General features: G+C 44.4%; 1 protein-coding gene and 1 long non-coding RNA gene across 2 annotated transcripts in view; both read right to left on the bottom strand.

The window, feature by feature from the left end:
- TMEM144 (transmembrane protein 144) overlaps window positions 1-26,361 on the bottom strand; it is an 81,652-nt gene that overhangs the window by 3,073 nt on the left and 52,218 nt on the right. Inside the window, exons 8-11 of the mRNA XM_073605789.1 lie at window positions 19,963-20,081; window positions 19,340-19,459; window positions 13,926-14,023; window positions 2,845-2,898 (exon numbers count right to left, since the gene is read on the bottom strand). Of these exons, the coding sequence (XP_073461890.1) occupies window positions 2,845-2,898; window positions 13,926-14,023; window positions 19,340-19,459; window positions 19,963-20,081 (391 nt within the window). The remainder of the gene's footprint in view (window positions 1-2,844; window positions 2,899-13,925; window positions 14,024-19,339; window positions 19,460-19,962; window positions 20,082-26,361) is intronic.
- Window positions 3,247-13,918, bottom strand: LOC141112753 (uncharacterized). Its single transcript, XR_012236637.1, has 2 exons — window positions 9,230-13,918; window positions 3,247-3,447 (listed from the first exon to the last, which is right to left on the bottom strand). It is a non-coding gene; the product is annotated as an uncharacterized lncRNA (long non-coding RNA).

Raw genomic sequence — 26,361 nt, 5'->3', positions numbered from 1 at the left:
AAATTTGGCCTATGTCATAGTAATACTAACTCCGGTTTTATGCAAAGCTGAAAAAATATATTTTTTTTAGGATTCCGCATTTTTGATTCTGCATTTTAGAAAGGGTGATTACATGACAGTACCGTACTTTATTTTTTCTTTATTTGAGAATTGTAACATACACTTTAGGTTGACACACCCCTTAATGGGTAAAGTACTCATAGCAACCGATTTAGCTTTAATCAAATTAAGTTAGTCAGGACAATGTAAATAGTTGTGATACATGCAAACTTGCTTTGTGCATAAAATTATATCAAACGTAGAAGTACAGAGGGCTCAATTAAACACCACTTATAATGAAAATACAGAACTAGAAGCTAAAGAAAACTACAAAGCTGATGCAAAATGTTTCATAAAAAGATATATGAAGCAAATGCAATTAAATGAAAATAAACTGAACATGATAGAAGCTGGTGGAAAATATGATGCATATTTAGAAGTAAAATCACTCTTTTTGGAAAATCTGCAAAATGCAGTCCTATATTTTAAAATTTAGTTTGGTAGCCAGCACTGCCAGATTCTAAAAGCACAAGTTAAAGGTTAGGTATACATCATGGGAGTCATTATTTATTCCTGCATGTACCCAAGTTCCTACCAGGGGCGGATCGGGGGGGGGTTGCAACAGTGAAATTGCCCCCACCCCAGAAAATAATACTGACTCCAAGGCTTTCTCCCTCCACCACCTTACCAGATTTGGAGGCATCATCTAAATGCAGCTGCAGGGACTTTATTTCTGCTTTCCCCAGCTCCCAGGTGGCTTAAAATATATTCCCTGGGCCCCATCCGTTCATTTAGAGGGGCCCAGTGATGTGGACCGCTGTGACACCGGGGCCGCTGCTACACACTGTAACATTACTGGCAGAGTTGCAGCAGAGTGGTGCGAGTGTCACTTCACTTCCCTGTCAGGCAGATTGATCTCCACCCAACAGGTCCTAATTCCTGGCTGGTGTGACAACATGACTCAGAGACCGGGAGCGCGGGATTGAAAACAAGATGCTGCCGATAGGACCTGTAGCCAGAGCTCATGTGCACTGCAAGCGAGTGATCACTTAACTCATTAACACAATAGTGCCTTAACTAACACCTTGTCTTAGCTGTGTGAAGTGGTTAACGCTTTGGGGGAGGGGGGTTAAATAATTTACAATAGTAATTGTAATATGGCACATGGAGGGGGTTAATGTACTCACTGATGTATTATTGACCAGTAGCAATTAACCCCTTTGTGCTGCATTAATGACAGTGGCACCATCAGTGTTAATGAACCCCTTTTATGCTACAGTATGAAGGGGGTTTATAAACACTGCCACTAATGCAGCACAAAGGGGATGATTAATTGCCACTGGTCACTAATATATCAGTGAGTACATTAACTCCCTCCATGTGCCATATTACAATTACCAAATCATCATCATCATGATAATCACACAGTACAGGTGCATTGAGCCACAGCACCTGTATTGTGTGATTATCATGATAATAATGTTGATACAGAATGACAGAAAAATTCTTCTGTAGGCTTCATTTACACAGGGCGTGCTGCAGACATGCGTGTAACATGCAGGACTGTATTTTACTGGCTTGGGGATGAATAAAGTGTTACAAGCATCCCAATGCTGTCATAGCGGCTGTGTGTCTCAGCAGAAATAAATGGGATGCATGTAACACTTTAAAACAGTGTCACAGTTTTAAACAAGATTAGGACTGTATGATATGTTAAATACAGTTCTGTAAACAACACCTTATTTTCTAGCAGTATCCCTCCCGAGACTAGACTCTGGATCCGCCCCTGGTTCCTACTGCAGATACACCACTTCTACACTAAACAGGATCAAAGGGGTGAATGAGGGCAGGCAAAGGTAGCGTGTAAAACACATTCAGGTTTATGTTCCTGCTTGTAAAGCCCAGTTAGATTCACAGCTTGGAATTGTGGCCCGTTCCCAATGCTGTCAGCCCTTCACAAATTTATAGGGAAACTTGCAAGTTTCAAGTAGATACTGAAGTAAGTTGCTAATCCCAAATGGCCATTAAAATGATACATAAGGGCAGTGATGGCGAACCTTGGCACCCCAGAGGTTTTGGAACTACATTTCCCATGATGTTCCACTACACTGCAGAGTGCATGAGAATCATGGGAAATGTAGTTCCAAAACATCTGGTATGCCAAGGTTCGTCATCACCGCATTAGGGGATCCCAGGGATTTACAAATTTCACTTGCCTCGCACCCCTTCTACCCTAATGCCGCGTACACACGGTCGGACTTTTCGTCTACAAAAGTCCAACGGACGCCGACGGACTAAAGCTGGCTGGTAATCCGATCGTGTGTGGGCTTCTCCGGACTTTCAGCAGACTTTTTCAGCCTCAAATCCGACGGACTTTAGATTTGAAACATGCTTCAAATCTTTACGTCGTAACTACGACGGACCCCGAAATCCGCTCGTCTGTGTGCTAGTCCGACGGACAAAAACCCATGCTAGGGCAGCTATTGGCTACTGGCTATGAACTTCCTTATTTTAGTCCGGTGTACGTCATCACGTACGAATCCGTCGGACTTTTGTGTGGTCGTGTGTAGGCAAGTCCGTTCGTTAGAAAGTCTGCTGCAAGTCCGCCGAAAGTCCGCCGGAAGTCTGTCGGACAGGCTGTCGGACTTTTGTAGACGAAAAGTCCGACCGTGTGTACGCGGCATAAGACTTTGATTTTAATATAGAGTTGCCCTGTAAGACAAGTCTGCACAGTGAGAAAACCAACAATGATGTCCTGTTAGAGTTTATGTTAAAATATTGAACACAGTCATGTGTTAAACATACCTTTATTTCTTTAAATACAAGCACCCCCCACAAGGCAGCAACCAGTCCAGGACCCTGTGACCAGAATATTAAGTTAAGATACAATTGTATACAAGCGGGTCAATACATTACATTTACATTGCCCTTAAATCATTTCTGTGTCCCTCTGTTGGTGGAGGTCTATCATTGCTTATGGTCCCAATGTTATTTGCGAATGGTGCAGAAAGCAAAGAAACATCCCTCATTGACAGCTGACGCTGTCAAAGGAACAGGAGGCGGGTAGAAATCCCCCAGTGACGGTGCTTGTCCTGCAGACAGCGGCCAAAGTAGAATTTCCTCCTCACTTCTCTCCTAACATTGGGTCAGAAAGTAATAGAAACTCTCCACAATAGGAATGCTTTCAATTGCTTTAGCAAAACAAAAAAAACAAAAAAAAAAAAAAAAAAGGCTTAATTAAAACCTAAAACTAAAAGATTCTATACCATTTACATGCAGAGACTCTTGTTAAATGCCTAACTCTAGTGACAGACATCACATACCATATTTATGATTTTGTACTTTATGTATGCTTCAACCCACGATTTTTGAGTGTTAAGATTCTTAAGATGGATATACAGTATAGCGCTGTGAAAAGTACTAGTTACTTACCGGTAACTGTCTTTCTGGGAAATCTTCCAGGACGGCACACCTGAGAGATGAGAGGCTTCTCCCCACAGGAAACACAATCAATCAACAGCTGTTTTAAGTCCACACCCTTCCCCCTGATCCTCAGTTTGTAGAGAAGTAACTCCTGAACCTGGTTCACAAGGGAAATCATTCCTCATAGGCACTCACCTTCTAGTGTTCTAAAATTTTCCCTCCTCCAACTGGTGGGAAGTAGGCCTGCCGTCCTGGAAGATTTCCCAGAAAGACAGTTACCGGTAAGTAACTAGTACTTTTCTCAAGTCATCTTCCAGGACGGCACACCTGAGAGGATAATCAAGTACCTCAGGCCTACCTTAGGGTGGGACCACTGCAAGACTCTTGGCGAACCTCGGTTCTGCAGTAAGCTTTACCTTTACTCCATATGCTTGATGAAGGTATCTTAGCTGGATCATGCGGCTGATCTGCCGGTCTACTCCACCGGTGTCCCTGCCTTCTCTATTTCGGATGCAGGATCTAGGTGGAGTGGGCTCTTAAAGATGGAATCAGAAAACATGTTAAACTTGTAGGTTATCAATGTTGCCTGTCACACATCTACCAACAATGGCCTATTCTGCCTATAGGTGCTGTTTAGAACCACTAAAAAGATTAATCGGAGACCTGTGTTGTAAGACAAGGACACTACATTGATCCATAAGGGGGCCTGTCTTAACACAACCCTGTCCAGGGAAATAAAACTGCCAAAAATGGGGGGCCCCTGACAGACAACCCCTTTTTGTTCATTTTTATCTTTATGTCAGCAAAGACTGAAGGGAAACCTACTTAAGGGAAATAGATTAACAAAAACTTAACCCCTGGGTTTAAGGCATGCCCAATCTATAGTTTTACTTACGCCTGAGAGCCTACTCAGGAGATTAACATCTATAGCAGGAGAAGAACACTCATATTGCTACATCTAGTTTTGCTAGAAGGGCAAAATGAAGGCCATGCACCGAGCTGTAACCTATTTGGTCGGGTATACATGTTTATACTTCATCTTCAGGCCATAAAAACTCCTCTGAACCGAACTTCCTAAGTTCTTATTAAACAGGGCGATTCATTATCGCCTTCCTCCAGTGACCCATAACTCTACTGGGCTTCAACCCTAGGAAATGGCTCTGGCATCCCTGAATGTAAGGGGTCGAGGCTTTCTGACATGTGACATCTGCACCAGAACTCCTGGCCCTTTCACGGAAGAGAAGGCTGAAATACAAAAAGGTGATACATGTATTAATATCACAAATAAAAAAAAAAATCATAGATTGTGGACATAGCACAATAGATTTAGACAGAAAGGACACAAGCATAGACATCAATGTTGTGTATCTGAGTGTGACTAGCTAAACCAAAATATCAAATATGGGAAGAGACCCAAATCTGAACCTCACAGTCTGGTTTTCTGATGTGCGGCCAATATGTAAGCATTAAGACACAAACACACCTTAAATGCTGCGCATTTCTGAAGTGCAGCTAGCTAGGTCATAACTGGTAAATACAGAAAGGACGGGAACCCCCTTTTACAGTGGTGTTTTACTGATGTACAGCAAAACAAGGCTATAAAGAGAAGACAGAAAGACCCAAACTTCTATGTTGCGTATTTATGACGAACCACCAAGTACAGTTATAAGACAATCCTTCCTGTTATGCAGTTCTGTAGTGCAGTTACATAGAACCAACAGAAAAAGAACACAAGCAACCTACAGCATTGTGTTTTTCTGAAGTGCCATAAGGTAAGGCAATATGAAACAGAAAGCACCAACAAGCTTCAATGTTGAGTACTTCTGCTGTGCAGCAACATAAAAACAAACAAACAACAGACAGCCTTTACAGCTGCGATCTTTCTGGTCTACTGCAAAATAAGGCAATAACTCCACAATGAGTATTCCTGCAGCATTGCAAAACCTGAACCAGAAGGGACAGATAAGCTTAGGGTTCCCACACCCGTGCGACCCAACCTGCCACTTGGGACTGCAAGACGCATGAGAAGTCATACTATGGCTTCCAAAGGGTATCATTCGTAACTGTGCGACTCCAGGTCGCAGCGTATCCAGCAGTCCCTGCTTACGGAACCACAGACCTCAAGATTACACAGGTCGCAGGAAAAGCAGTCTTCGGGTCGAACAAACAAGGGGTCCCCATGCTGTGGCTCCCTGGAGGAGTGCAGCCAACAACCCCCTACTGTGTATACCTAAGAAACAGCAAGGAAGATCAATGAGAAACACCACTTACTGCTGTGTCTTTCTGATATACGGACGATAAGTCAGTAAATATAGGACATACAGGACACAAACAATGTTCAATCTTTGTGTATGTCTGATGTGTAGCATATACCAATACTGAGCAGAGATGTCATTACCCTCAATGTGTCTCCCTGCTGAGCAGCAAAAACAAATCAGAAAAAGACAAACAACCTTCACTGTTGTGTCCTTTCTGATATGCAGCCAATAAGGCAGTAAACCTTCAAATTTGTATGTGTCTGATGTGCAACAACAATCTTGAATAGAGATAGCACATCCATATTCAAGTGATTTGGCATGTGACTCAACATGTCAAATCGCATGCCTAAAATTGGCAGCCATTGCCGTTAATAGCACTGTCTGAATCAGCCCGGGCCACTTTGTGGTGCTGCACTGATTACCAATGGCAGTATGTGTACTACCCCTGGCACAGGTTCAATTTTGTATTTTCCAACAAAATCAGGACCATCTGTCATCACTGCTGCCTTTCTGATAAGCAACCAATAAGGCAGTAATACAGGACCCACAGACAGACCTCAATCTTGTATATCTCTGATGTGCAATAATATAACAGTTCTGAATAGAGATAGCACATCCATATTGAAGTGATTTGGCATGCAACTCAACATGTCAAAATCGCATGCCTAAAATCGGCAGCCATTGCTGTTAATAGCGCTGTCTGAATCAGCACGTCACTTTGTGGTGCTGCACCGATTACCAATGGCAGTATGTGTACTACCCATGGCACAGGTTCAATTTGTATTTTCCAACAAAATCAGGACCATCCATCTTCACTGCTACCTTTCTGATAAGCAACCAATAAGGCAGTAATACAGGACCCACAGACAAACTTCAATCGTGTATATCTCTAATGTGCAACAATCTAACAATTCTGAATAGAGATAGCACATCCATATTGAAGCGATTTGGCATGCGACTCACATGTCAAATCGCATGCCTAAAATCGGCAGCTATTGCCGTTAATAGCACTGTCTGAATCAGCACGACGCCACCTTGTGGTGCTGTACCGATTACCAAAGGCAGTATATGTACTACGCCTGCCATCAATCTTTCCTGCTGCCTTTCTGACAAGCAACCAATAAGGCAGTAATACAGGACACAAAAACCCCACAGACAGACCCCAATCTTGTGTAGGTCTGATGTGCAGCAATATAACAATTATGAGCAGAAATGTCATCACCAGACTCAATGATGTGCGTTTCTGGCGTGCAGCACAAAACCAGAAAGTACAGACCACCTTCCCTGTTGTATTTTCTGATCTGTAGCCAAACAAAGCAGTACCTTTAGGATATAAAGGACACTCAACAAGCTTCAGCAGAGATGTCACAAATCTCAATGTGTACTTTAGTTGTGCCACCAAACACCCCAGCAAGGACAAACCTTCACTACTGAGGTCTACTGGTGAGCAGCCAAGAAGGAGTCATGGTGTATCCCTTTATGAAATAACCAAACAGGAGCAAATTATTTCATAGGCATAGCCTGGGCTGTAGATACTAATCCTTCACCACCAGTGAAGGAACCAATCCTAAAATGGTTGGACACCTTACTATAGTAGCTGTTGTCCTACCTTACTTCCGTAGATTGAGCAAACGCTAGCCAGCTCATACACGGGTGGGGCTGATCAGTAACTAAAGTCTCAGTGAGCCCAGCCCTAGAGACCAATATAAGACCTCTAAAAAGGGTGGTTACCAAATTAGCCTGGAGGTAAATAGCCACCTGCAGCCCTTAAAGAAGCAATCATATAGCCATCTAGCTCTTGCATATGTTTGCACAGAAAAATCCTTAATCAAAGGATATAGGAAAAACGATTTATGGTAAATCGCTTTTAGATCTGTCACTGAGTGGACTGTAGCCCAAACCAACAAAAAGGTTTTTCTTACCCCCTGCATTAAAATATAACCACAATGTAAGAGTGGAGTGGGAGGTTGGAGCTTATGAAAAGTTACCCATAGCAAGCAACCCCCAAAAGGAGGATCTGTCACAAGGGAACCCCTACTGTGCCACACAGAAGCTTGGTCCCTGCCACATTGTTGAAAGCTAGGTCAGCTTTTAAGTATCTTGGAGCAACTTTAAGCAGATTCCTAGCAGCTGGGCTAATAGGGCCAGATAACCTAGTGCACCTGCTGAGCAAGGGAGTTTACTCCTGAATCCTTCAACCATTGAACCATTAATAACTTGTTCAGTGGTATACCTGGCCAGTAAGGAACTCTTTGTTCTACCAGGTCACCCTCTTTGCTGTATTCACCCCTACTAATGTACCACAACCGGGTATGTAGGGAGAGGCTGGCAACCTACTGTTGTGATAACCACAGTGTCTCTGCTATAAGAGGAAGCTGTGGCTGGTGGTTTTTAGCAGTAGCTTCTGGGCTATTTTGTTATGGAGACCCCAGGTCCTGCACCGCACCACTCAGTAAATACAGGTGGAAGGGGAAAAAATGCCTTACCTACCTCTTTCCCATCTGAGGTGGTTTAGGCACACTCGCTCCTCTGCACCACTTGTCCACCATACAGCATCTCTGATGTAGGAGGGAGCTGTGGCTGGTGTCTTTAGCAAAAGCTTCTGGGCTATTTGAATCCAGACCCCAGGGGAGATTATCTCAAATGCCCAGAAGCCATCTGGCTGGGATTGGGGATTTTTGACTCACCGTTGTCGTCTTCCCCTTTTGCCACAGCCACCGGGCTTGCTTTTCCATCCTTATGGTCCACACGCAAGGAGGATAGCCGCCAAAGTGCCCCCCCCACAACTGCTGTCCCTTTTAGGGAGCTGCAAGGTTAGGTTGTGTCCTGCACTGTCCAGTCGGTATATACACATGGGGGGGGGGGGGTCTCAATGCCGTACATTCCTCATTCCCATGAGGTGGTTTAGACAGACATTCACCATAGTAAACTGGTATCTCCTCGAAAGGAGGATGTGGGCGCCTGCTCCTGCTGACTCTCAGCCTTTCCTTCTGGGTAAGAACGCGGGTCGTTCAGGCGGTGCCCTCCCTTGCAGCCCACGCGAGCTAACAGGGACCCAGGAGTCAGGGGATACGATCCCCCTGGAAAGAACCGACGGCCAGCACATCCGTCTGAACGGACGTCAGGACAGGTAAGGGGGAGAGACAGGATAAAGGCCCCTGAAGTTCTGGGGACACCACTGTACCCAGGGGCCTTCAGCTCTCAGGGGGGCTTTCCTAGTTTCTGCTGCCCCCCCTTAGGAAAGGATAGGGGAACCCCCCGGGAAGGATAAATATATCCCGCCAGACCCAGAGGCTTCCCAGGCATTTGGTCCGGCTCCCAGGGGGAGACCACCAGCCCCAGGCTTCGGTCATTTGGAAAAAAACAAACAGTTTCGCCGTGTAGGGAGAAACACAATCAAAAACTGAGGATCCGGGGGAAGGGTGTGGACTTAAAACAGCTGTTGATTGATTGTGTTTCCTGTGGGGAGGAGCCTCTCATCTCTCAGGTGTGCCGTCCTGGAAGATGACTTGAGAAAAAGTATTTTCCTGATTTTTTTTTTCTGCATATTTGTCACACTTAGGCCTCACATACAGGGGGCAGTTAAAAACCCTCTTCTGAACATTGGAAACTGACAGCTGATAAACGACAGTGGAAAACCTCCATTTAACAGCTTTTACATACTGAGTTTAGCAGCAGTTATCAGCAGTTGAGGTTAGAAGATTTTTTAAAGATAACCTCAGGAGACCCTCCAAAATGTCCACAATGCAGGGAAAACATGGAAATGATTAATTATTTCAGCCATTCTGTGAGAAGAGAGAGCAGTGTGCTTTAACTATGGAGTCTCTCCCTCGGTCTGTGCCTGCCCGTCTCTCTCTCTCTGCCTCTGCCTGCCTGTGCCAGTCTCGCTCTCTGCCTGTGCCAGTCTCGCTCTCTGCCTATCTCACCCTCTCCCCCCCCCCCCTTCCCCTGCAGGCAACAGCATGTGGTGAAAATTGTGTTTCTCCCATATCTCACATGTTCCTCTTTAGGGATGCTTATAAACGAAGACGTGCCTAAACTCAGGTTACAGCTTTTACACAAGTTTACATGCTGTTACAGGCATTTGGCATTTCAAATGCCTCTGATCGTCCGCCCTGAACCTATTTTTTTGCATTCCAAAAAATGCTTCTAAACCCAACTGCCTAGAAAGGACTATAAACTACCCTGTGTACATGTACTGATAAGATAACAAGGAGGAGAGTTCAGGGGCAGCTGAAAAAAATGCCCTGAAGCGCTGCGGCTTCACTTCCCGGTTCCCTACTGCGCATGCTCGAGTCGCGCTGCGCATCGTAACTGGTCCCCGCTATCTCCTGGGAGCTGTGTGTTTCCCAGGAGACAGCGCGGAGGGACAGGAAGAGGCATAGACTCCCATGGGAGTCTATGCCGGAAGTGGGTGCAAATACCTGTCTTAGACAGGTATCTGCACCCCCCTCCCCCCTGAAAGGTGCCAAATGTGACACCGGAGGGGGGGAGGGTTCCGAAAAGCGGAAGTTCCATTTTTGTGTGGAACTCTGCTTTAATATTACACAAAGAGAACTTGAGTAAATACAAAATGCAGTTTTTAAATGATGATTTCATTAATTAAGAGAAAGAGCTGGCACAATGAGAAAAAAGTAATTCCCGCCTAAACCTAATAATTGATTGTGCCACCCTTGGCAGAAACTGCAATCAAGCATTTGCCATAACTAGCACCAAGTCTTTCACGTTGCTGTGGAGTAATTTTGGCCAACTCTTCAATGCAGAATTGTTTTAAAGGGGTCGTAAACCCTCAAGGTTTTTCACCTTAATGCATACTATGCATTAAAGGTGAAAAACCTCCTGTTATGCAGCAGCCCCACTTTTTTTTTTTATCAAACATTTTTTATTGAAACGTTATATAGGCATTACAGAATGCGATAACAAAAGAAGCTTCCATTGACAAAATGTTCCAGATTAGGAACAAGAAAATTAACATTTCTGCATCTTCAGACAGAATGGCCCTATACCATACTTATAGTGGGGTTAACCGTGATTCTATAATGTGGTCTGGGCAGCTGAACTATATTCATAAGTGTTACCGTGTACTTCTAAAGTTATCCTCAGGGTAATCATTTGGGAGCTTATCTGGTGGGAAAGGGTCTGTAGATTATCCATAGTCCAGTCTCCCACTTCATGTTGGTAGGGGTGGGGAAAAAAAAGGCAAAGGGGGGGGGCTAAGCAAAAAGAGGGGAAAAAAGGAAAGAGGTGCGAGAAAGAGAGAAACCGAGAGGGGGTGGGAACACCACCAACAATCCTCTCCGTCTAGTACTGGCAGTTATGCACAGTACGTTGGGGCCCACAATGTTCTCTGGATTGTCATTACCAGAAGCATATTTCAGGTGCTTTCCTGTATTAGATCATGGTGTAAATGGGACTTCTGAAAAGCGAACCAAGGTTCCTGGATAGAGCAGCCCCCCTTTTACTTACATGAACCGGGTCTTTTCGGCGACGGGGACGAGCACACCAGCTCCAGCCGTTGTCTCGGGTCCTGATTGGATAGATTGATAGCAGCGCAGCCATTGTCAATCAAATCCAATCACATGGGAGCCGGGGGCAGGGCCGAGTCCTGCTGTCTGTGTCAATGGACGCAGCAGCAGGACACCAGAGCGTGCAAGCATGAGTGCCCCGAGGGAGAGCGCCTCTCCAAGGGGGCACTTGAGAAGAGGAGTAGCCAGGAGCGCCGCTGAGGGACCCCAGAAGAGGAGGATTGGAGTTACTCTGTGAAAAACTAACTACACAGAGGAGGTAAGTATGACAGGTTTGTTTTTTTAAACGAACCTTTACATATCCTTTAATTCAGCCCCAGCCTGTTTAAGGTCATGCCACAGCAACTCAATCGGATTTAAGTCCGAACTTTGGCTAGGTCCCTCCAAAACCTTCATTTAGTTTTTTTGGAGCCAGAGGTGGACTTACTGGTGTTTTTCAGGTCATTGTCCCGCTGTATGACCCAAGTGTGCTTGACCGTGAGGTCACAAACTGATGGCTGGACATTTTCCTTCAGGATTTTCTGGTAGCGTGCCGTTTTCATGGTTCCATCAATTTTGTCAAGTTGTCCAGGTCCTGAAGCTGCAAAGCAGCCCCAGACCATCACGCTACCACCATGTTTGACTGTTGGTATGATGTTCTTTTTATGAAATTCTGTTAGTTTTACACCAGTTGTAATGCACACCTTCCAAAAAGTACAACTTTGGTCTCGTCAGTCCACAGAATATTTTCCCAAAAGCCTTAGGGATAATCAGGGTATTTTTTGTGAGATGAACCATTGTGTTTTTTTTTTAATCCGCAGTGGCATTTGCCTTGGGACTCTCCCATGGATGCCATTTTTGCCCAGTCTCTTTCTAATTGTTGAATCATGAACACTGACCTTAACTGAGGCAAAAGAGGCCTGCAGTTTTTTAGATGTTGTTCTGGGTTCTTTTATGACCTCCTAGATGAGTCATTGTTGTACTCTTGGGAGTAATTTTGGCAGGCCGGCCACTCCTGGGAAGGTTCACCACTGTTCCAAGTTTTCTCCATTTGTGGATAATGGCTCTCACCATGGTTCGTTGGAGTCCCAAAGCCCTAGAAATGGCTTTGTAACCCTTTCCAGACTGATACATGTCAATTCCTTTGTTTTTCATCTGTTCTTGTATTTCTTTAGATCGCTGCATGATGTGTTGCGTTTGAAATCTTTTAGCGTGCTTCACTTTGTCATACACCTTATATTTAAGTGATTTCTTGATTCAACAGGTCTGGCAGTAATCAGTCCTGGGTGTGGCAAAGTGAAATTTAACTCAGCTTTCCAAAAAATGTGGTTAGAATGCATTCATGATTTAGCAAGAAGGGGGGTGCAATTACTTTTTCACATAGGGCCAGGCAAGTTTGGGCAACTTTTTTCCATTAATAAATGAAATCATAATTCAAGTAAATACAAAATGCAGTTTTTAAATTAATTTTGTGTAATATTAAAATCTGTTTAATGATCTGAATCATTTAAGTGTGATAAATATACAAAAAAAAAAAATCAGGAAGGGGCAAATACTTTTTCATTTCTGTGAATGTGTCCTGGATGGCGAGTACATCTCCCTGATATTTGAGTTGTGGTCTGTTTAAGGGGACCATTTGGAGACATTGCTGAGTACTCAGGGGTTTTCACCCATGCAGGATGAGGTGTTCTGTGGGAGTTTGGCTAGAAAGAGGACTGACTTATTCAGTCTGTATTGGGGAACCAGGATTTCAGAGAATTGAAGAGTTTTGGGTGGGAAGAACCTCCTCCAAATCCTGACTACAAGGGCTCTGGTCCTGAAAGGGAGGCTTGAAAGACAGCAGGATTGAGTTAGCATCTGTGTCTGAGGCAGTGTCGAGTAGCTCACAAGCTGTAAGGCCCCACACATATATACATATATATATATATATATACACACACACACACACACGTACATACATATACACACACACGGCTCAAAATTTCAAGTTTCTAGGGTTACTCGCCATATACACACATACATACAGTACATACACACACATACTTGGTTAGAAACAATTATCAATGTTTACAAATGATGGCGCTATGTAGGTTACATACTTTATAATGGCAAAACCTGACAGATTGATTTGTTTATTGTATGCACTGAATGTTTGGTGAATTAAAATAGAAGTGGTTGTGTACAAGATTCATGCATACAAAAACATGATTATTGGCAGTAAAGGCCCTAAACACCCTTTTCTGAACATAACAGACCATGCATTGACCTAACTTAGTAACTTCTTAAAGTCGAATTTTAAATTTTATTTTACTACGCAGCACCAGGGACATAACTTACCTCTAATGTAGTGAGTCCAATGTGTTTCACTCCTTTTATAAAACAATGCAAATGAGTTTAGTTTAATGCCTTGGAGTGATGAGCCCTTAGTACCAGGCTCTGGAGGCCCAAAGGTCTTGTTGGCTTTCTTTGGGCGAGGAGAAAGCTAAAAGAGCTCATAAAATTTAGCCTGACAAAATAGGTATACATGGCAAGTAAAACGTTATTTGGATGGTGTTATCTAACAAGATGAGGCTTAAAACGAAGGGACTGAATCTTCTACATTCCTTAAAGGTCATTTCATGTTGGGTAATTGTGCAGTTTGACATTTGGAAGATTTACTTTTCTCTATCTAATATCACAAAAGACCACAATAAATACTGACCGCAGTGATTATTGGGAAGCTGACCACAGCACTGAGGTAGTTATTAGCCAGGAACCAGCAGCAGTTTGCGATTGCCCAAAGGATGCCAGAGATAAAACCTTAGGGTTGCAGAGTAGGTACAAATTGTCATTACAAAGTATATGCAAGCCAGGACAAAAATGGCTTTTAGCAAACTTAAGGATCACATAACACACAGGTTTAGGATTTATGAAACCCTATAGACATTGCAGATTTCTAGGTATTGGAGTGATATCAAATTTAAATATGAGTTACCAATAATAAAAAATATTCATGTTGTAAGCATAATTGTATTAGATTTGTAAAGTGTATATATGGCCAAATTTTTCTTTTTTTCTTTTTTTTTTTAGTTTAAGGTGGGGAATGATTAAAACCTCTGTATTTTATTTTGGTTCTCTGTGTCCCACTGTGGGGATTTCCCTTAACATTTTTTCTGGGAGACAGGACAGGAAGTGAGGGAATCTCCCCACAATGAGAGGAAGCTGTTTAAAAGCCGTGTCTACAAGAGACGTTCGCATTGGAAAATGTTTTCCTCACTAATGTAGTATTTCCCATCACTTTCTGCCCCAGAGGCAATGGTAACCAGGATGAGGGTAAAACTCCCCAGTAGAGACACAGAAAACCTGACAAAAGTTTTAACTCCTCCCAACTCTATCCAAAACGGAATAAAACTGTTTGACTTTAGATATATGGTTAAATCCCTGTTTGCCTTCCTCTATGAGGTGAGGAGATATTTGACTGTAAGGGTGCTTTCACACCGAGGCGTCATCGGTAAAAATAGCAGCGCTTTACTGTGGTTTTAGCGGCGTTATACGGACGCTTTTAACACCCGCTAGCGGCCAAAAAAGGGTTAAAACCGCCTGCAAAGTGCCGTTGCCGGCGCTGCCCCATTGATTTATTAAAAATATAGATTACATAGATAAAAATAGCGCCTGCATAGTGCCTGTAAAGAGCCTCTCCTGTGCGCTGAGCGGTGCGCTTGCAGGACGGTAAAAAAAAGCATCTTTTCAGCTCCTACAGCGTCCCTGCCTATTGAAATCAATGGGGCAGCGGCGCTTTGCGGGCGGTTTTAACCCTTTTTCGGCTGCTAGCACACCGCTCCAGTGGAGAGACAGAATAGGCTCTATGCAGGCGCAATTTTTAGCGCTGTAGCGCCTGTAAAGCGACTCAGTGCGAAAGCAGTCTTGGGGCTATAGGAATGTGTGCTCAACTTTAGTGAGTTATATGCGAGGAGAGCGACAAGTCTTACATATATAGGTTGATTTACTAAAACTGGAGAGTGCAACCTGGTGCAGCTGTGTGTGGTAGCCAATCAGCTTCCAGGTGTTTTGTCAAAGCTTAACTTAACAAGCTGAAGTTAGAAGCCGATTGGCTATCATGCACAGCTGCACCAGATTTTATACTCTCCAGTTTTAGTATCAACCCCATAGTGCAGGGGTGTCAAACTCAACTTCATCACAGGCCGAATCAGCATTATAATTGCCCTTTAAGGGCCAGTTGTATATGTATGACCATATAAATTTATCCAGGGCTTTTTTTTCTCAGAGAAAAGGTGCAGGAACTTAACCATGCCCCCTTGCTGAACCACACTGAACAGTGGGTGGGGCCAAATTGCTCTGTTCACAGTGGGAGGATCTTTAGGGGCAATAAATACTAGCAATGCGTTGTGTGTGGCGTTCAGGGATGCACTATAAACAGACTGCAGAGTTCAGGTGGATGCGCTACATAAATAGTGCAGAATTCAGGGGTGCCCTATGCACAGAATACAGAGTTCAGGGATGACCTATATACACAGTGCAGGGTTTAGGGGTGTGCTATGCAGAGTTTGCACCTTTCACAGGAGTAAAGGGGGCAATAAATACCAAGAGCACGTTATGTGTGGAATTCTGGGATCCACTATAAACAGAGTGCACAGTTTAGGGGGATGCACCAAGTACATATAGTGCAGAGTTCAGGGGTGCACAAAGTGCAATTTCAGGGGCGTGCTATGCACAGAGTGCAGAGTTCAGGGGTGCGCTATGTACAGAGTGCAGGGTTTAGGGGTGTGCTATGCACAGTTTGCAGCTCTCTTTCACAGGCTGTCCACATTTCACTTCCACCCCCTCTTTCTCGGCTCCGACATCTACACCACTGTCCCCCATCCCAAACACCTCTGCACACATCTCCCTTTACAGCCCTCATCTCTCCCTTTCAATGCATCTTGCATACCCAGCCTGGCTCTAGTACCTCTCAGCAGTGTAGGAGTCTCTGCATCTCTCACTTACAGGGAGATCATTGCTCGGAATCTGTGTCCCTGGGCACTGGTGGGGATCACAGTGCAGCATACCGTGTGATGCCCCACACTGCACCTGCATTTCCCTTGTCCCGGCCATGAGTGCAGGGCAGGCAGGGAATCTGTGAGAGCCACTGAGACGAAAGCTGTCCTTGTAAATACAGAAGGCTTTTGTTTTTACAAGTTACAGTGCTGAGCAGAGGGTGAGAGACGGAGGTGGTGGAAAAAAAAAAGCCCTGGGTGAGAGGGCCATATGAAATGGGCTGGGGGGGGGGGTCAGATTTGGTTCACGGGCCTTGTGTTTGATATATGTGCCATAGTGTATGTGAAAATATGTACACAATAAGCCATAGTCATAAAGTAGTATTGTGACATTCACCAATTATTCAAAGGTGTTTAATTACGCCCTGTAATTTAAAACGCATACACCAGAAAAACTCACCTGCAGTGAACATTTGAAAGATACACGGCTTTATAAACATGCCCCTAAAGCCGCCCATACATGGGTCGAATTTCCAAAGCGTTCTCTTTTGAAAATCATAACCAAGAATTTTCATTCAAATGTCGCACCATTAGTGGACCACAGCAATGGCCAATTTTCATGCAGCCATCGAATTTGAGTAACTGTTCATGTTGGAAATTTTTTGACAAACAAATTTCTAATCAATGATGGGAGAATCGTGCGAGAAATATAATAAAGAAAGGAAATGTGCATGAGCTGTGACCTGGAAAGAAAAGATTCACAAAAAATCTTTTCTGTAGCAACACGAGATGAAATTGAAGGCTTGGTTGGTCAAATTTCGACAACAATGGTGGCACCATCAGATCACAAAACCCACAAAATTTCTGGTTCTCGAAAGAAAATAAATCCAGAATTTGACTCATGTTTGGCCTGCATAAGTGCATGTATGTTAGGGCAAAAAGAACAAAACATATACAGTACATCTGTGCAATACATGCACATTTCCCTGTTTTATCACCTACAAGTAAAAAAAACGTCTCTTGATCTGCCAGAAATGCACTTAGCTCCCAAGTCCTGTTCTGGGCCGACAACATGTAAAGGGGTATTCAATAAAGCTTTAAACTATGTGTTTTTGGAGGTAGCTACCTTTACAACTACCTGTACGTATTTAAGCAAACATTTGCGCCAGTTTCAGCAGCACTACCAACATATGCACCAAATTCAGGTAGTTCTATGGCCAATTTAGGAACCTGTTGCTAAGGCAGCAATAAATGCTTAACTACCTCCCACCAACCATATAGTAAAACAACGGCAGACGGGATCCCCTCTAGTCCTGAGGCAACGTCATATGATGTTGCCCAAGTGTCACTGCTCTCGCGCCTCCCTAGGACACGCGCAACCCGATCTTAGTAAAGAGCCCGTGATGTGACTCTTTACCATTAAAAGTGTCGTTTATCGGCTCTCCTCGCTTCACACTGACAGAGTGCCCTGATCATCAGTGCAGCCCCAGCAGTGCTCATCAGTGACACCAATCAGTGCCCATCAGTAATGCCAATCAGTGCTGCCCATCAGTGCCACCTATCATTGCCCATCAGTGCTGCCTTTCAGTGCCCATGAGGTAAAAAAAATACCACCGGTTCACATATTAGGAAACTGACAGTAATTATGACCAACTCAGAGCTGGTGTTTAGAGGCACATCAGTACTTGAATTGCAGCATGACTATGCTGCAAAGTTGATAGTTCCCCACGTGGTTGTGTATTCCGGCCCCATTCAGCTGTCTGCTGGGAGATTCCCCGAGCAAAAGCTAAAAATGCAAACAAAGCAGTAGGGAATAGTAGTGATGTCATTTGGTGGGTGGGTGGTGTCTCATGGGGAACTGAGAGGCTAGTTCCCCATCAGATATAACTAGAGGTCGACCGATATATAGGCCGATATTTGGCCTTTTTTAAGAGATTGGCATCGATTAATTATTGTGCAAATTAGGCCGAATAAGTTTCCAGGAGGAGGAGGATAGGTCAGCACACACCAATCCTGCAGCCGCACTCTGGCTGGCCTGGACAGGACATCTCCCCCTCACCTGTAGCCGCCCCCTGCCAAGCTAATGTCTCCATTGCCAGCGCCATTTTGTTTACGTCTGCCCATATACACAGAGTGGAGTTGGTCTTCAACAAAATGGCATCCAAAACCACAACTATGGGACAAATGTTATTTGTGAATGAGATAAACAACACTGAACGGGCAGGTGATATGAAGAGGGGGAGTGGGAGAGCCGGGAGGAGAAGCAGATCAAAGATTAAAGCCAAGGTCTCCCAGAGCCTGTCCTGCACCCGAGCAATGGAGGAGGTGAGGTCAGTTTGACAGCTCCAGCCAGGCCACACAGTCTATGGGGGGGGGGTCACCAGAGTCCCCCCTCCACATCATACCCTTTACATCAAAGTCTGAAGGATTCCCCCCGTACAAGGGGAGAAATCTGCGGCCCTTGATGTAAAGAGGAACTCTGATGTAAGCTGTGGGGTTCCCAAACGCCAAATACCTCCCTTCCTGCATTTTCCCACCCTGTCCCTTCACTCTAAAACGACCCCCACCCCTCCCTGCCTCTCCACCCTAAACAATAACCTCCTCCCCACATCTCCACCCTAAACAATAACCTCCTCGCCGCCTCTCAACACTAAATTTTATTAGATGAATGGAAAAAAAAGAAAAAGAAAAAAAAAAAAAAAAAAGAAATCTGCCTAAAATATCGGCAGTAAAAATCGGCAACATATATTTCTACATATTGGCATTGACCAGAAAAAACCCATATCGTTCGACCTCTAGATCTAACCCTACTTTTAAATGACAGTGAATGGCAGCGTGGATTTCGAAAGCCTCTACTGAACCAATAGGGGCTATAAAACTGCCCACTGCAGTGCGTAGTCAATCAAAAGTAAGGCAGACCTTACTTTTAGCGCACCCCTGAACTCCATGCGCCCGTTAGTGTGATGGTACAATAAAAAGGAGTACCCTGTATGGATAGTCCAGCCTTTTTGCCGGGCTTTGACCAAATCCCCAAAACAGGGAGCAAATTGCTAGGGTTTACCTACCCTATAACACACACAATGACTATTAGAAAATGGTTCTATATATCTTTTATTTGGAAGAAACAGACGGAGAAACTCACCAGGCAATATTGCTTGTGGATAAACTTTAGGACGATTTTTCATAACCGCACAGTAGATAAGAAAATAAACAGTGCTGGTGACAAAAATTCCACTGAAGTGTGCAAACACATAATCTAAATCTGAAAAAGAATATATTTTTTTTTAGTAGACTGCACTAATAGAGGAATTACCCAGATCCCACTGAGAAAATAATTGCACCCCATCAGTTGTAGCATTAAAGCATCTCACAAGCTAATGCATAAATTGTATGCGTCATCACAGAATGCTGCCTACACAAAAAAGGTCACAAAGCACATATGGATTTATCAATTAAGAAGAGGTAAATACGTTTTACCATAAGACATAAAGTCGTATATAATTGTGTCTCTTTGTTGAGTTCAAGTCAGCAGGCAACATATTACCTTTATGATTAATCATGCCTATAAAGTGCCATCATTTTCTTTAAAAAGTGTGATGCCACTATTTGAAGAGCAGTAGAAACGCTCATAAATAGGCATTCCATTTCTCTCCTTGTAGTGTAAATCCCACTTTGCTGGAACTATTTACAAAATATCTTCAACCATCAATAATTGCAGACTAAGGGAAAAAAAAAAGAAGGAGATCCAGTTTATCTACCTCTTACCAAATTGGCTTGCTCCAGCATATATGCTTTCATTGTGCTTGCTGTGGTCTTTGATATACAGGACAGGAATAAAACATGAGCCATAAAGGACACCTGCACAAATTGCCATCACTGAGCCTCTGTCAGAAAAATAAGAGCAGAGAGAATATAAACAAACAAGATTTACCCCCCTTCATGGCCAGGCCATTTTTTTTCCGATAAGACACTGTGTTATTTTTACTAACAATTACGTGGTCATGCAATGCTGTACACAAATTAAATTTATGTCATTTTTTTCCCCACAAATAGAGCTTCCATTTGGTGGTATTTGATCACCTCTGGGTTTTTTATTTTTTGTTCTATAAAACAAACATGGGCCATAATTTTGAAAAAAATATATATATTTTTCACCTTTTGCTATAAAACATATCCAATAAAAGTTTTTTTTAAATTTTAATTTCTTCATAAAATTTAGGCCAATACATATTCCGCTACATATTTTTGGTAAAAAAAAAAAAAAATCCCAATAATTGTTTATTGATTGGTTTGCGCAAAAAAGTTATAGCATCTTCAAACTATGGGATATATTCTGGAACTTTTATTTATTTATGTTTTTTTACTAGTTATGATGGCAATGAGGGAATTCTATTGGGACTGCGATATTGCGGCAGACAATCTGACACTTTTGACACTTTGTGGGAACCAGTGACACTAGGGGGCCCGTTAACTCCACAAAAATACACTCCGGATACATTCTGGATCAGTTTTTGCTTACAGTTCACACCACAGTTCCGTTTTTGATACAATTTGCTATGTTCCAGTACAGTTTTGTGCAAAAAAAATGCAGCACACTCTACTTTATTTTCTGCCCCAGAAACTGACTGCACTGGTGTGAACCAGAGCCTTTGGAATACATGGAAAACACTGTGCATGAATTTTTAGTGCAGAAAAAAAGTGCACGGAACTGCATCTGGTGTGAACTAGCATTAATACAGTGATCAGTGCTAAAAACGTATACACTGTCACTGTACTAATGACACTGGCTGGGAAGGGGTTAAACATCTAGGATGATCAAAGGGTTAAATGTGTGCTTAACCAGTGTTTGTGTGTAATATGTGTTGTGTTTCCTTTGCAGGAAAAGAAAATTCATCACCCCCCTCCCCTCCTTATAGGACGGAGCTCTGCACTGTTTACATGCAGAGCTCCATCCAGCAGTCATTCATTGGCCGGCACCCACTGATCAGCTTCTGCTGTGACTAAACACAGCAGAAGTGCAGAATCACATATATATATATATATATATATATATATATATATATATATATATATGTATATGCGGCACAGTGGTGTAGTGGTAGCACTCTCGCCTAGCAGTAAGAAGGGTCACTGGTTCGACACGACACTACCTGCTTGGAGTTTGCATGTTCTCCCTGTGCCTGCGTGGGTTTCCTCCGGGTACTCTGGTTTCCTCCCACACTCCAAAGACATGCTGGTAGGTTAATTAGATCCTGTCTAAATTGTCCCTAGTATGTATGAATGTGAGTTAGGGACCTTAGATTGTAAGCTCCTTGAGGGTAGGGACTGATGTGAATGTACAATGTATATGTAAAGCGCTGTGTAAATTGACGGCGCTATATAAGTACCTGAAATAAAAAATAAAATTATATATATATATATATATATATATATATATACACACACATACACACACACACACACACACACATACACACACATACACACATATATATATATACACACACACACACACACACGATTCTGCACAGATTGGCCACCCTATATAGCAGTAAACCGCTAAGGGGTGGTCAGCAAGTGGTTACCAAAAATAATAAAAAATAAAACAGTGAATAGCACTGCTGAAGGCATTACCACTGCCTACAGGCAGCTTTCTTGATCCATTCTGATCATGAACAAGCAAAGGTACTGTAATGCTGCATACACACAAGCAGACTTTCTAGCAGACTTGGTCCGGTGGACCGGACTCTGTCGGACAATTCAGTCGTGTGTGGGCTCCAGCAGACTTTTTTTTTCCCAAAAGTCAGACGGACCTAGAAAATAACGAGTTACATTTACTGGTAACGGTGTTTCTGGGAAGTCTTCCAGGACGGCACCCTGAGAGATGACTGGTCCACCTGACAGGAAACACAATCAATCAAAAGGTTAAAGGCCTCCGCCCCTCCCTGTGCTCCTCAGTTGTGACAAAGTATTGACACCACCACACTCTATACATAAAATGACACCTAAAGAGAATGGGTGGGAAGTAGGCCTACCGTCCTGGAAGACTTCCCAGAAACACAGTTACAGGTAAGTGTAACTGGTTATTTTCTCAAGTTGTCTTCCAGGACAGCACCCTGAGAAAGGAGCAAGTAGCTCAGGCCTACCTTAGGGCGGGACAACCGCTTGCAGGACCTTCCTGCCAAACGTCAGATCCTGAGGGGACAGTAACGCGACCCTGTAATGCCTCAGGAAAGTGTTCTGACTTGACCATGTAGCGGCTCTACATATCTGCTCCACCGAAGCTCCGCCCCTTTCCGCCCAGGAGGTTGCCAGAGATCGCGTGGAATTCGCTTTAAGGTCCCTAGGAGCTGCCTTACCGGACTGCTCATAGGCTAAAGAAATGGTATGCTTAATCCATCTAGCTATGGAAGCCTTGGATGCTTGTTGGCCCTTCTTTGGGCTGGAAAAATTAACTAAAAGATGGCTGGACTTTTGAAACTCCTTAACTTTCTAGTAGGATAATAAACAATGTCTGACGTCCAGACAGTGAAAAGAAACTTCCCTCTCATCTTTGGGACTGTTAAGGTAGAACTACCTCTCGAGTTCTGTGGAACTTGGATGCTACCTTAGGGAGGTATAGGGGGTCCTGCCTAAGTATAACCCTGTCCTCAAATAAATGAAAAAATGGCTCCTTAAATCGAGAAGGCCTGAATGTCACCTACTCTCCTGGCTGAGGCGATTGCTAGTAGAAAAGCCAACTTAAAAGTCAGGATCCTAAGGGGGATCTGATCTACTGGTTCAAACGGGGCCCTTGTTAACCCTTCTAACACCAAGGTAAGGTCCCAAGGTGGACACCTAGACACCTGGACAGGGGACAACCTCTCTCTGACCAAGAGAAATCTCTTGATCAGGGGGTCTAATGCCAAGCGTCTCTCCAGAAAGCAGGACAAGGCTGAGCCTTGTGCGTCTTGGTTGCCTGATCTGCTCCATCCTGGAGAGATTCTAAAATAGCAGGGATCTTCTGTTGTGAAGTCCCTCTCACCTGACACCAGTGAGAAAAAAATCCCCCATGTCTTAGCGTAAATACGCCTTGTGATCGGTTTTCTACTGAGGAGGAGTGTATCCACTACTCTGTCTGACAGGCCCTTCTCCCGCAGGTTCTGCCTTTCAAGAGCCAGGCCGTCAGCTTGAAGAAGCTGGGGTCTGGGTGGCAGACTGGACCCTGAAGGAGAAGGTCGCGCCGAACAGGAAGGTGTAGAGTTGGGACTATGGACCAACCCTGCGGGGTTGGAAACCAAGCTCTCTTGGGCCACCAAGGGACTATCAGAATCAAGTTGCCTTCCGAGAGAAACAATTTTTGAAGAACTCTCGGAATTAGCCCCAAGGGGGAAAAGGCATAGGCCAACCGGAAGTCCCAAACCCGGGCCAATGCATCTATCCCCTCTGAGCCCCTCTCTCGGGTAAAGGAAAAGAATCTCTTTACCCTTCTGTTTTTTCTGCGGGCGAAGAGATCTATTGCTGGAATGCCGAACTGCCGACCTACCAGAGAGAAGACCTCTGGATACAATTCCCATTCTCCCTGCAGAATCGGCTGACGACTGAGATAATCTGCCTCTATATTCAAAGTTTCCTTTATGTGAAGTGCAGAAATGGAGAGAATCCGATTCTCTGCCCAACACAGGATCTCCGATGACAGGGACAGGAGACTTGTAGATCTGGTGCCCCCCTGATGATTCAAGAATGCTACCGCTGTGGCATTGTCTGATAAGACCTGAACCTCCTGGTCCCTGATCCTCCCTCAAAATCTTTTAATGCTTCCCCGATGGTCAAAAGCTCTCAAAAGTTGGAGGAGGTCCTTCTCTGCCTTGGATCCCAGGACCCCTGAGCTATTAGATCCTCTAGGTGGGCCCCCCACTCCCAGGAACTTGCATCTGTAGTTATCCTGAGAGCCTGAAGCTGACTCCAAAAGGAGACCCCCCCTGAAGCCTCTGAGGGAAAAGCCACCAGTGAAGAGAGTCTTTTACCTCGACCGGAATGGCAACCTCTGTGTCCAGAGAGCTTCTTTTCCTGTCCCAAGAGGATAAGAAGAAGTGCTGGAGGATTCTGGAATGTAGCTGTGCCCAAGGAACTGCTGGTTTTAGATGGAGCCATCAGACTCAGTACCCTCATGATACCTCTATAGGAGATGTTCCTTGCCTGTAACAGTGATGTTACTGCTGATATGAGGCCTTCAACCTTGCTCTGGGGTAGTTTCTGTCTAATTTCTGTTCCGAGGAATCCACCAGGAATCCTAGATACAACTTTGTTTGGGCAGGAATCAGCGAGGCTTTTTCCTTGCTGATGATCCATCCCAGGGATTCTAAGGTCTCCATTACTCTGGTTAGATCCAGAAGTAGCTGATCCCGATTTTGATTGTAAATCAAATTGTCGTCTAAATAGGGAATCACTGCCACTCCCTGGAGATGCAGGAAGGCCACCACCTCTGTGAAGACCCTTGGACTGGATGCCAGTCCAAAAGGGGAGGGCCGCAAACTGCCAGTGCTGAACTCCCTCTGGAGATGCAATCGCGAATCTCAGGAAGATCTGATGGTCCCAAAATATAGGGACGTGAAGGTAGGCATCCTTTAAATCTAAGGTTACCATGAACACGTCCTTGAGGAGGTGTCTCCTGAGAGAATAAACACTCTCCATGAGGAACTTATTGTATCGTAGAAAAACATTTAGGTTTCTTAGATTTATGATAAGACGATACCTTCCTGAGGGCTTTGGTACCAAAAATATGTGGGAGCAAAATTCTTGACCCTGCTGGCCCACTGGGACTGGTATTATGACCTCCTGACTGGCCAGTTCTTCTATGTTTTGTAGGATTCCTGCTGCTTTGCAGGGATCCCTGGGAAGGTAAGTCAAGAGAAATTTGGGAGGCGGAGGGGAGAGAAACTCTAATCTGTAACCCTCTCTTATAATTTGAAGAATATGGGGGCTCTGTGTGCCCCTTTCCCACTGAGGGACAAAGTGGGAAAGTCTTCCCCCTACTGGAAAGTCATTTAGGGGTCTTGTCGCCTGACTTCTGGCTGGAAAAAAGAATGCCTGATCTTTGCTTGTCCTTTCCAGCCCCCCAACATCTATTAGGGGAGACCTTTTTCTCTGAGAAGCGGTTCTTTGCCTGGGGACCTCGAAAAAACCTCTTCCTCTCCCCTCCTAGGTTTAATAGGGAATTTCTTCCCCTTTTCGGTAGACCTAGCAAGGGCTTGATCTAGGCCAGTACCAAAAAGGAGGGCACCCTCAAAAGGAAGGCCGCATAGATGGGTCTTGGATGAGTTATCCCCGTCCCAGGTTTTAACCCAGAGGGCTCGCCTGGCTGAGTTTAGTAAGGCACCTGATTTGGCGGTTGTACGCACCGTCTCAACCGCAGCATCCGCTAAGTATGCGACAGCATTCCCTATGACTTCCAATGAATCTAAGATTTCCTAAGATTGGGATACGTGGTCCATCAGTTTACAGACCCACATGTCCACATTCCTTGCGATGCAAGCTGAGGCCATCGCGGGGCTCATAGCTGCAGCGTTAGCCTCCCAGGCCCTGCATAAAATGGTTTCAGCCATCCGATCCATTTGATCCTTTATATTACCGGTGTCTTCGAAGGAAAGATCAGACTGCTTAGAGACCTGTGCTAAGGAGGCGTCTAGCTTAGGAGTTTTGAAAAATTTCTCCTCATTCTCCTCAGTAAAGGGGCATCTACGCTTCCATGTTTTGTATTTCAGGAGCCTCTTTTCCGGTTCCTTCCACTCCCTTAAGATGACCTCCTTGAGGGCGGAATGTACAGGAAGCACCCTGGCCTGAGGCTTAATTAAGCCTCTATACATCTTATCTTGGGCAGAAACCTGCGCAGTGGGCTCCTGAATTTCTTCTAAAGCGTAAATGGCTCTCAGAAGGTTCTCCATGTCGTCAGCTGAAAAAATATGCCTGCTAGACCTGGAGTCCTCCCTCTCATCCTCCTCTTGGCTGTCCAACAACCCTTCGTCCGAAAACCCCTGCTCAAGGGATTCAGACTCGCCCTCCTCCTCTGAATCCTGAGGTAGGGGATACTTTAGGGTATCCGCCCGGCGTCTAGACCCCCTAGAGGAAGCGTCCTTACTAGTATGAGCCTCTGAATCCCTAGTTTTAAGGGAGGATTGAAAGGCC

This window comes from Aquarana catesbeiana, linkage group LG01, assembly GCF_042186555.1.
Source record: "Aquarana catesbeiana isolate 2022-GZ linkage group LG01, ASM4218655v1, whole genome shotgun sequence".
Lineage (NCBI taxonomy): Eukaryota > Metazoa > Chordata > Amphibia > Anura > Ranidae > Aquarana > Aquarana catesbeiana.
Note: the sequence above shows the minus strand (reverse complement) of the source record. Positions and strands in the feature narration are given on the sequence as shown.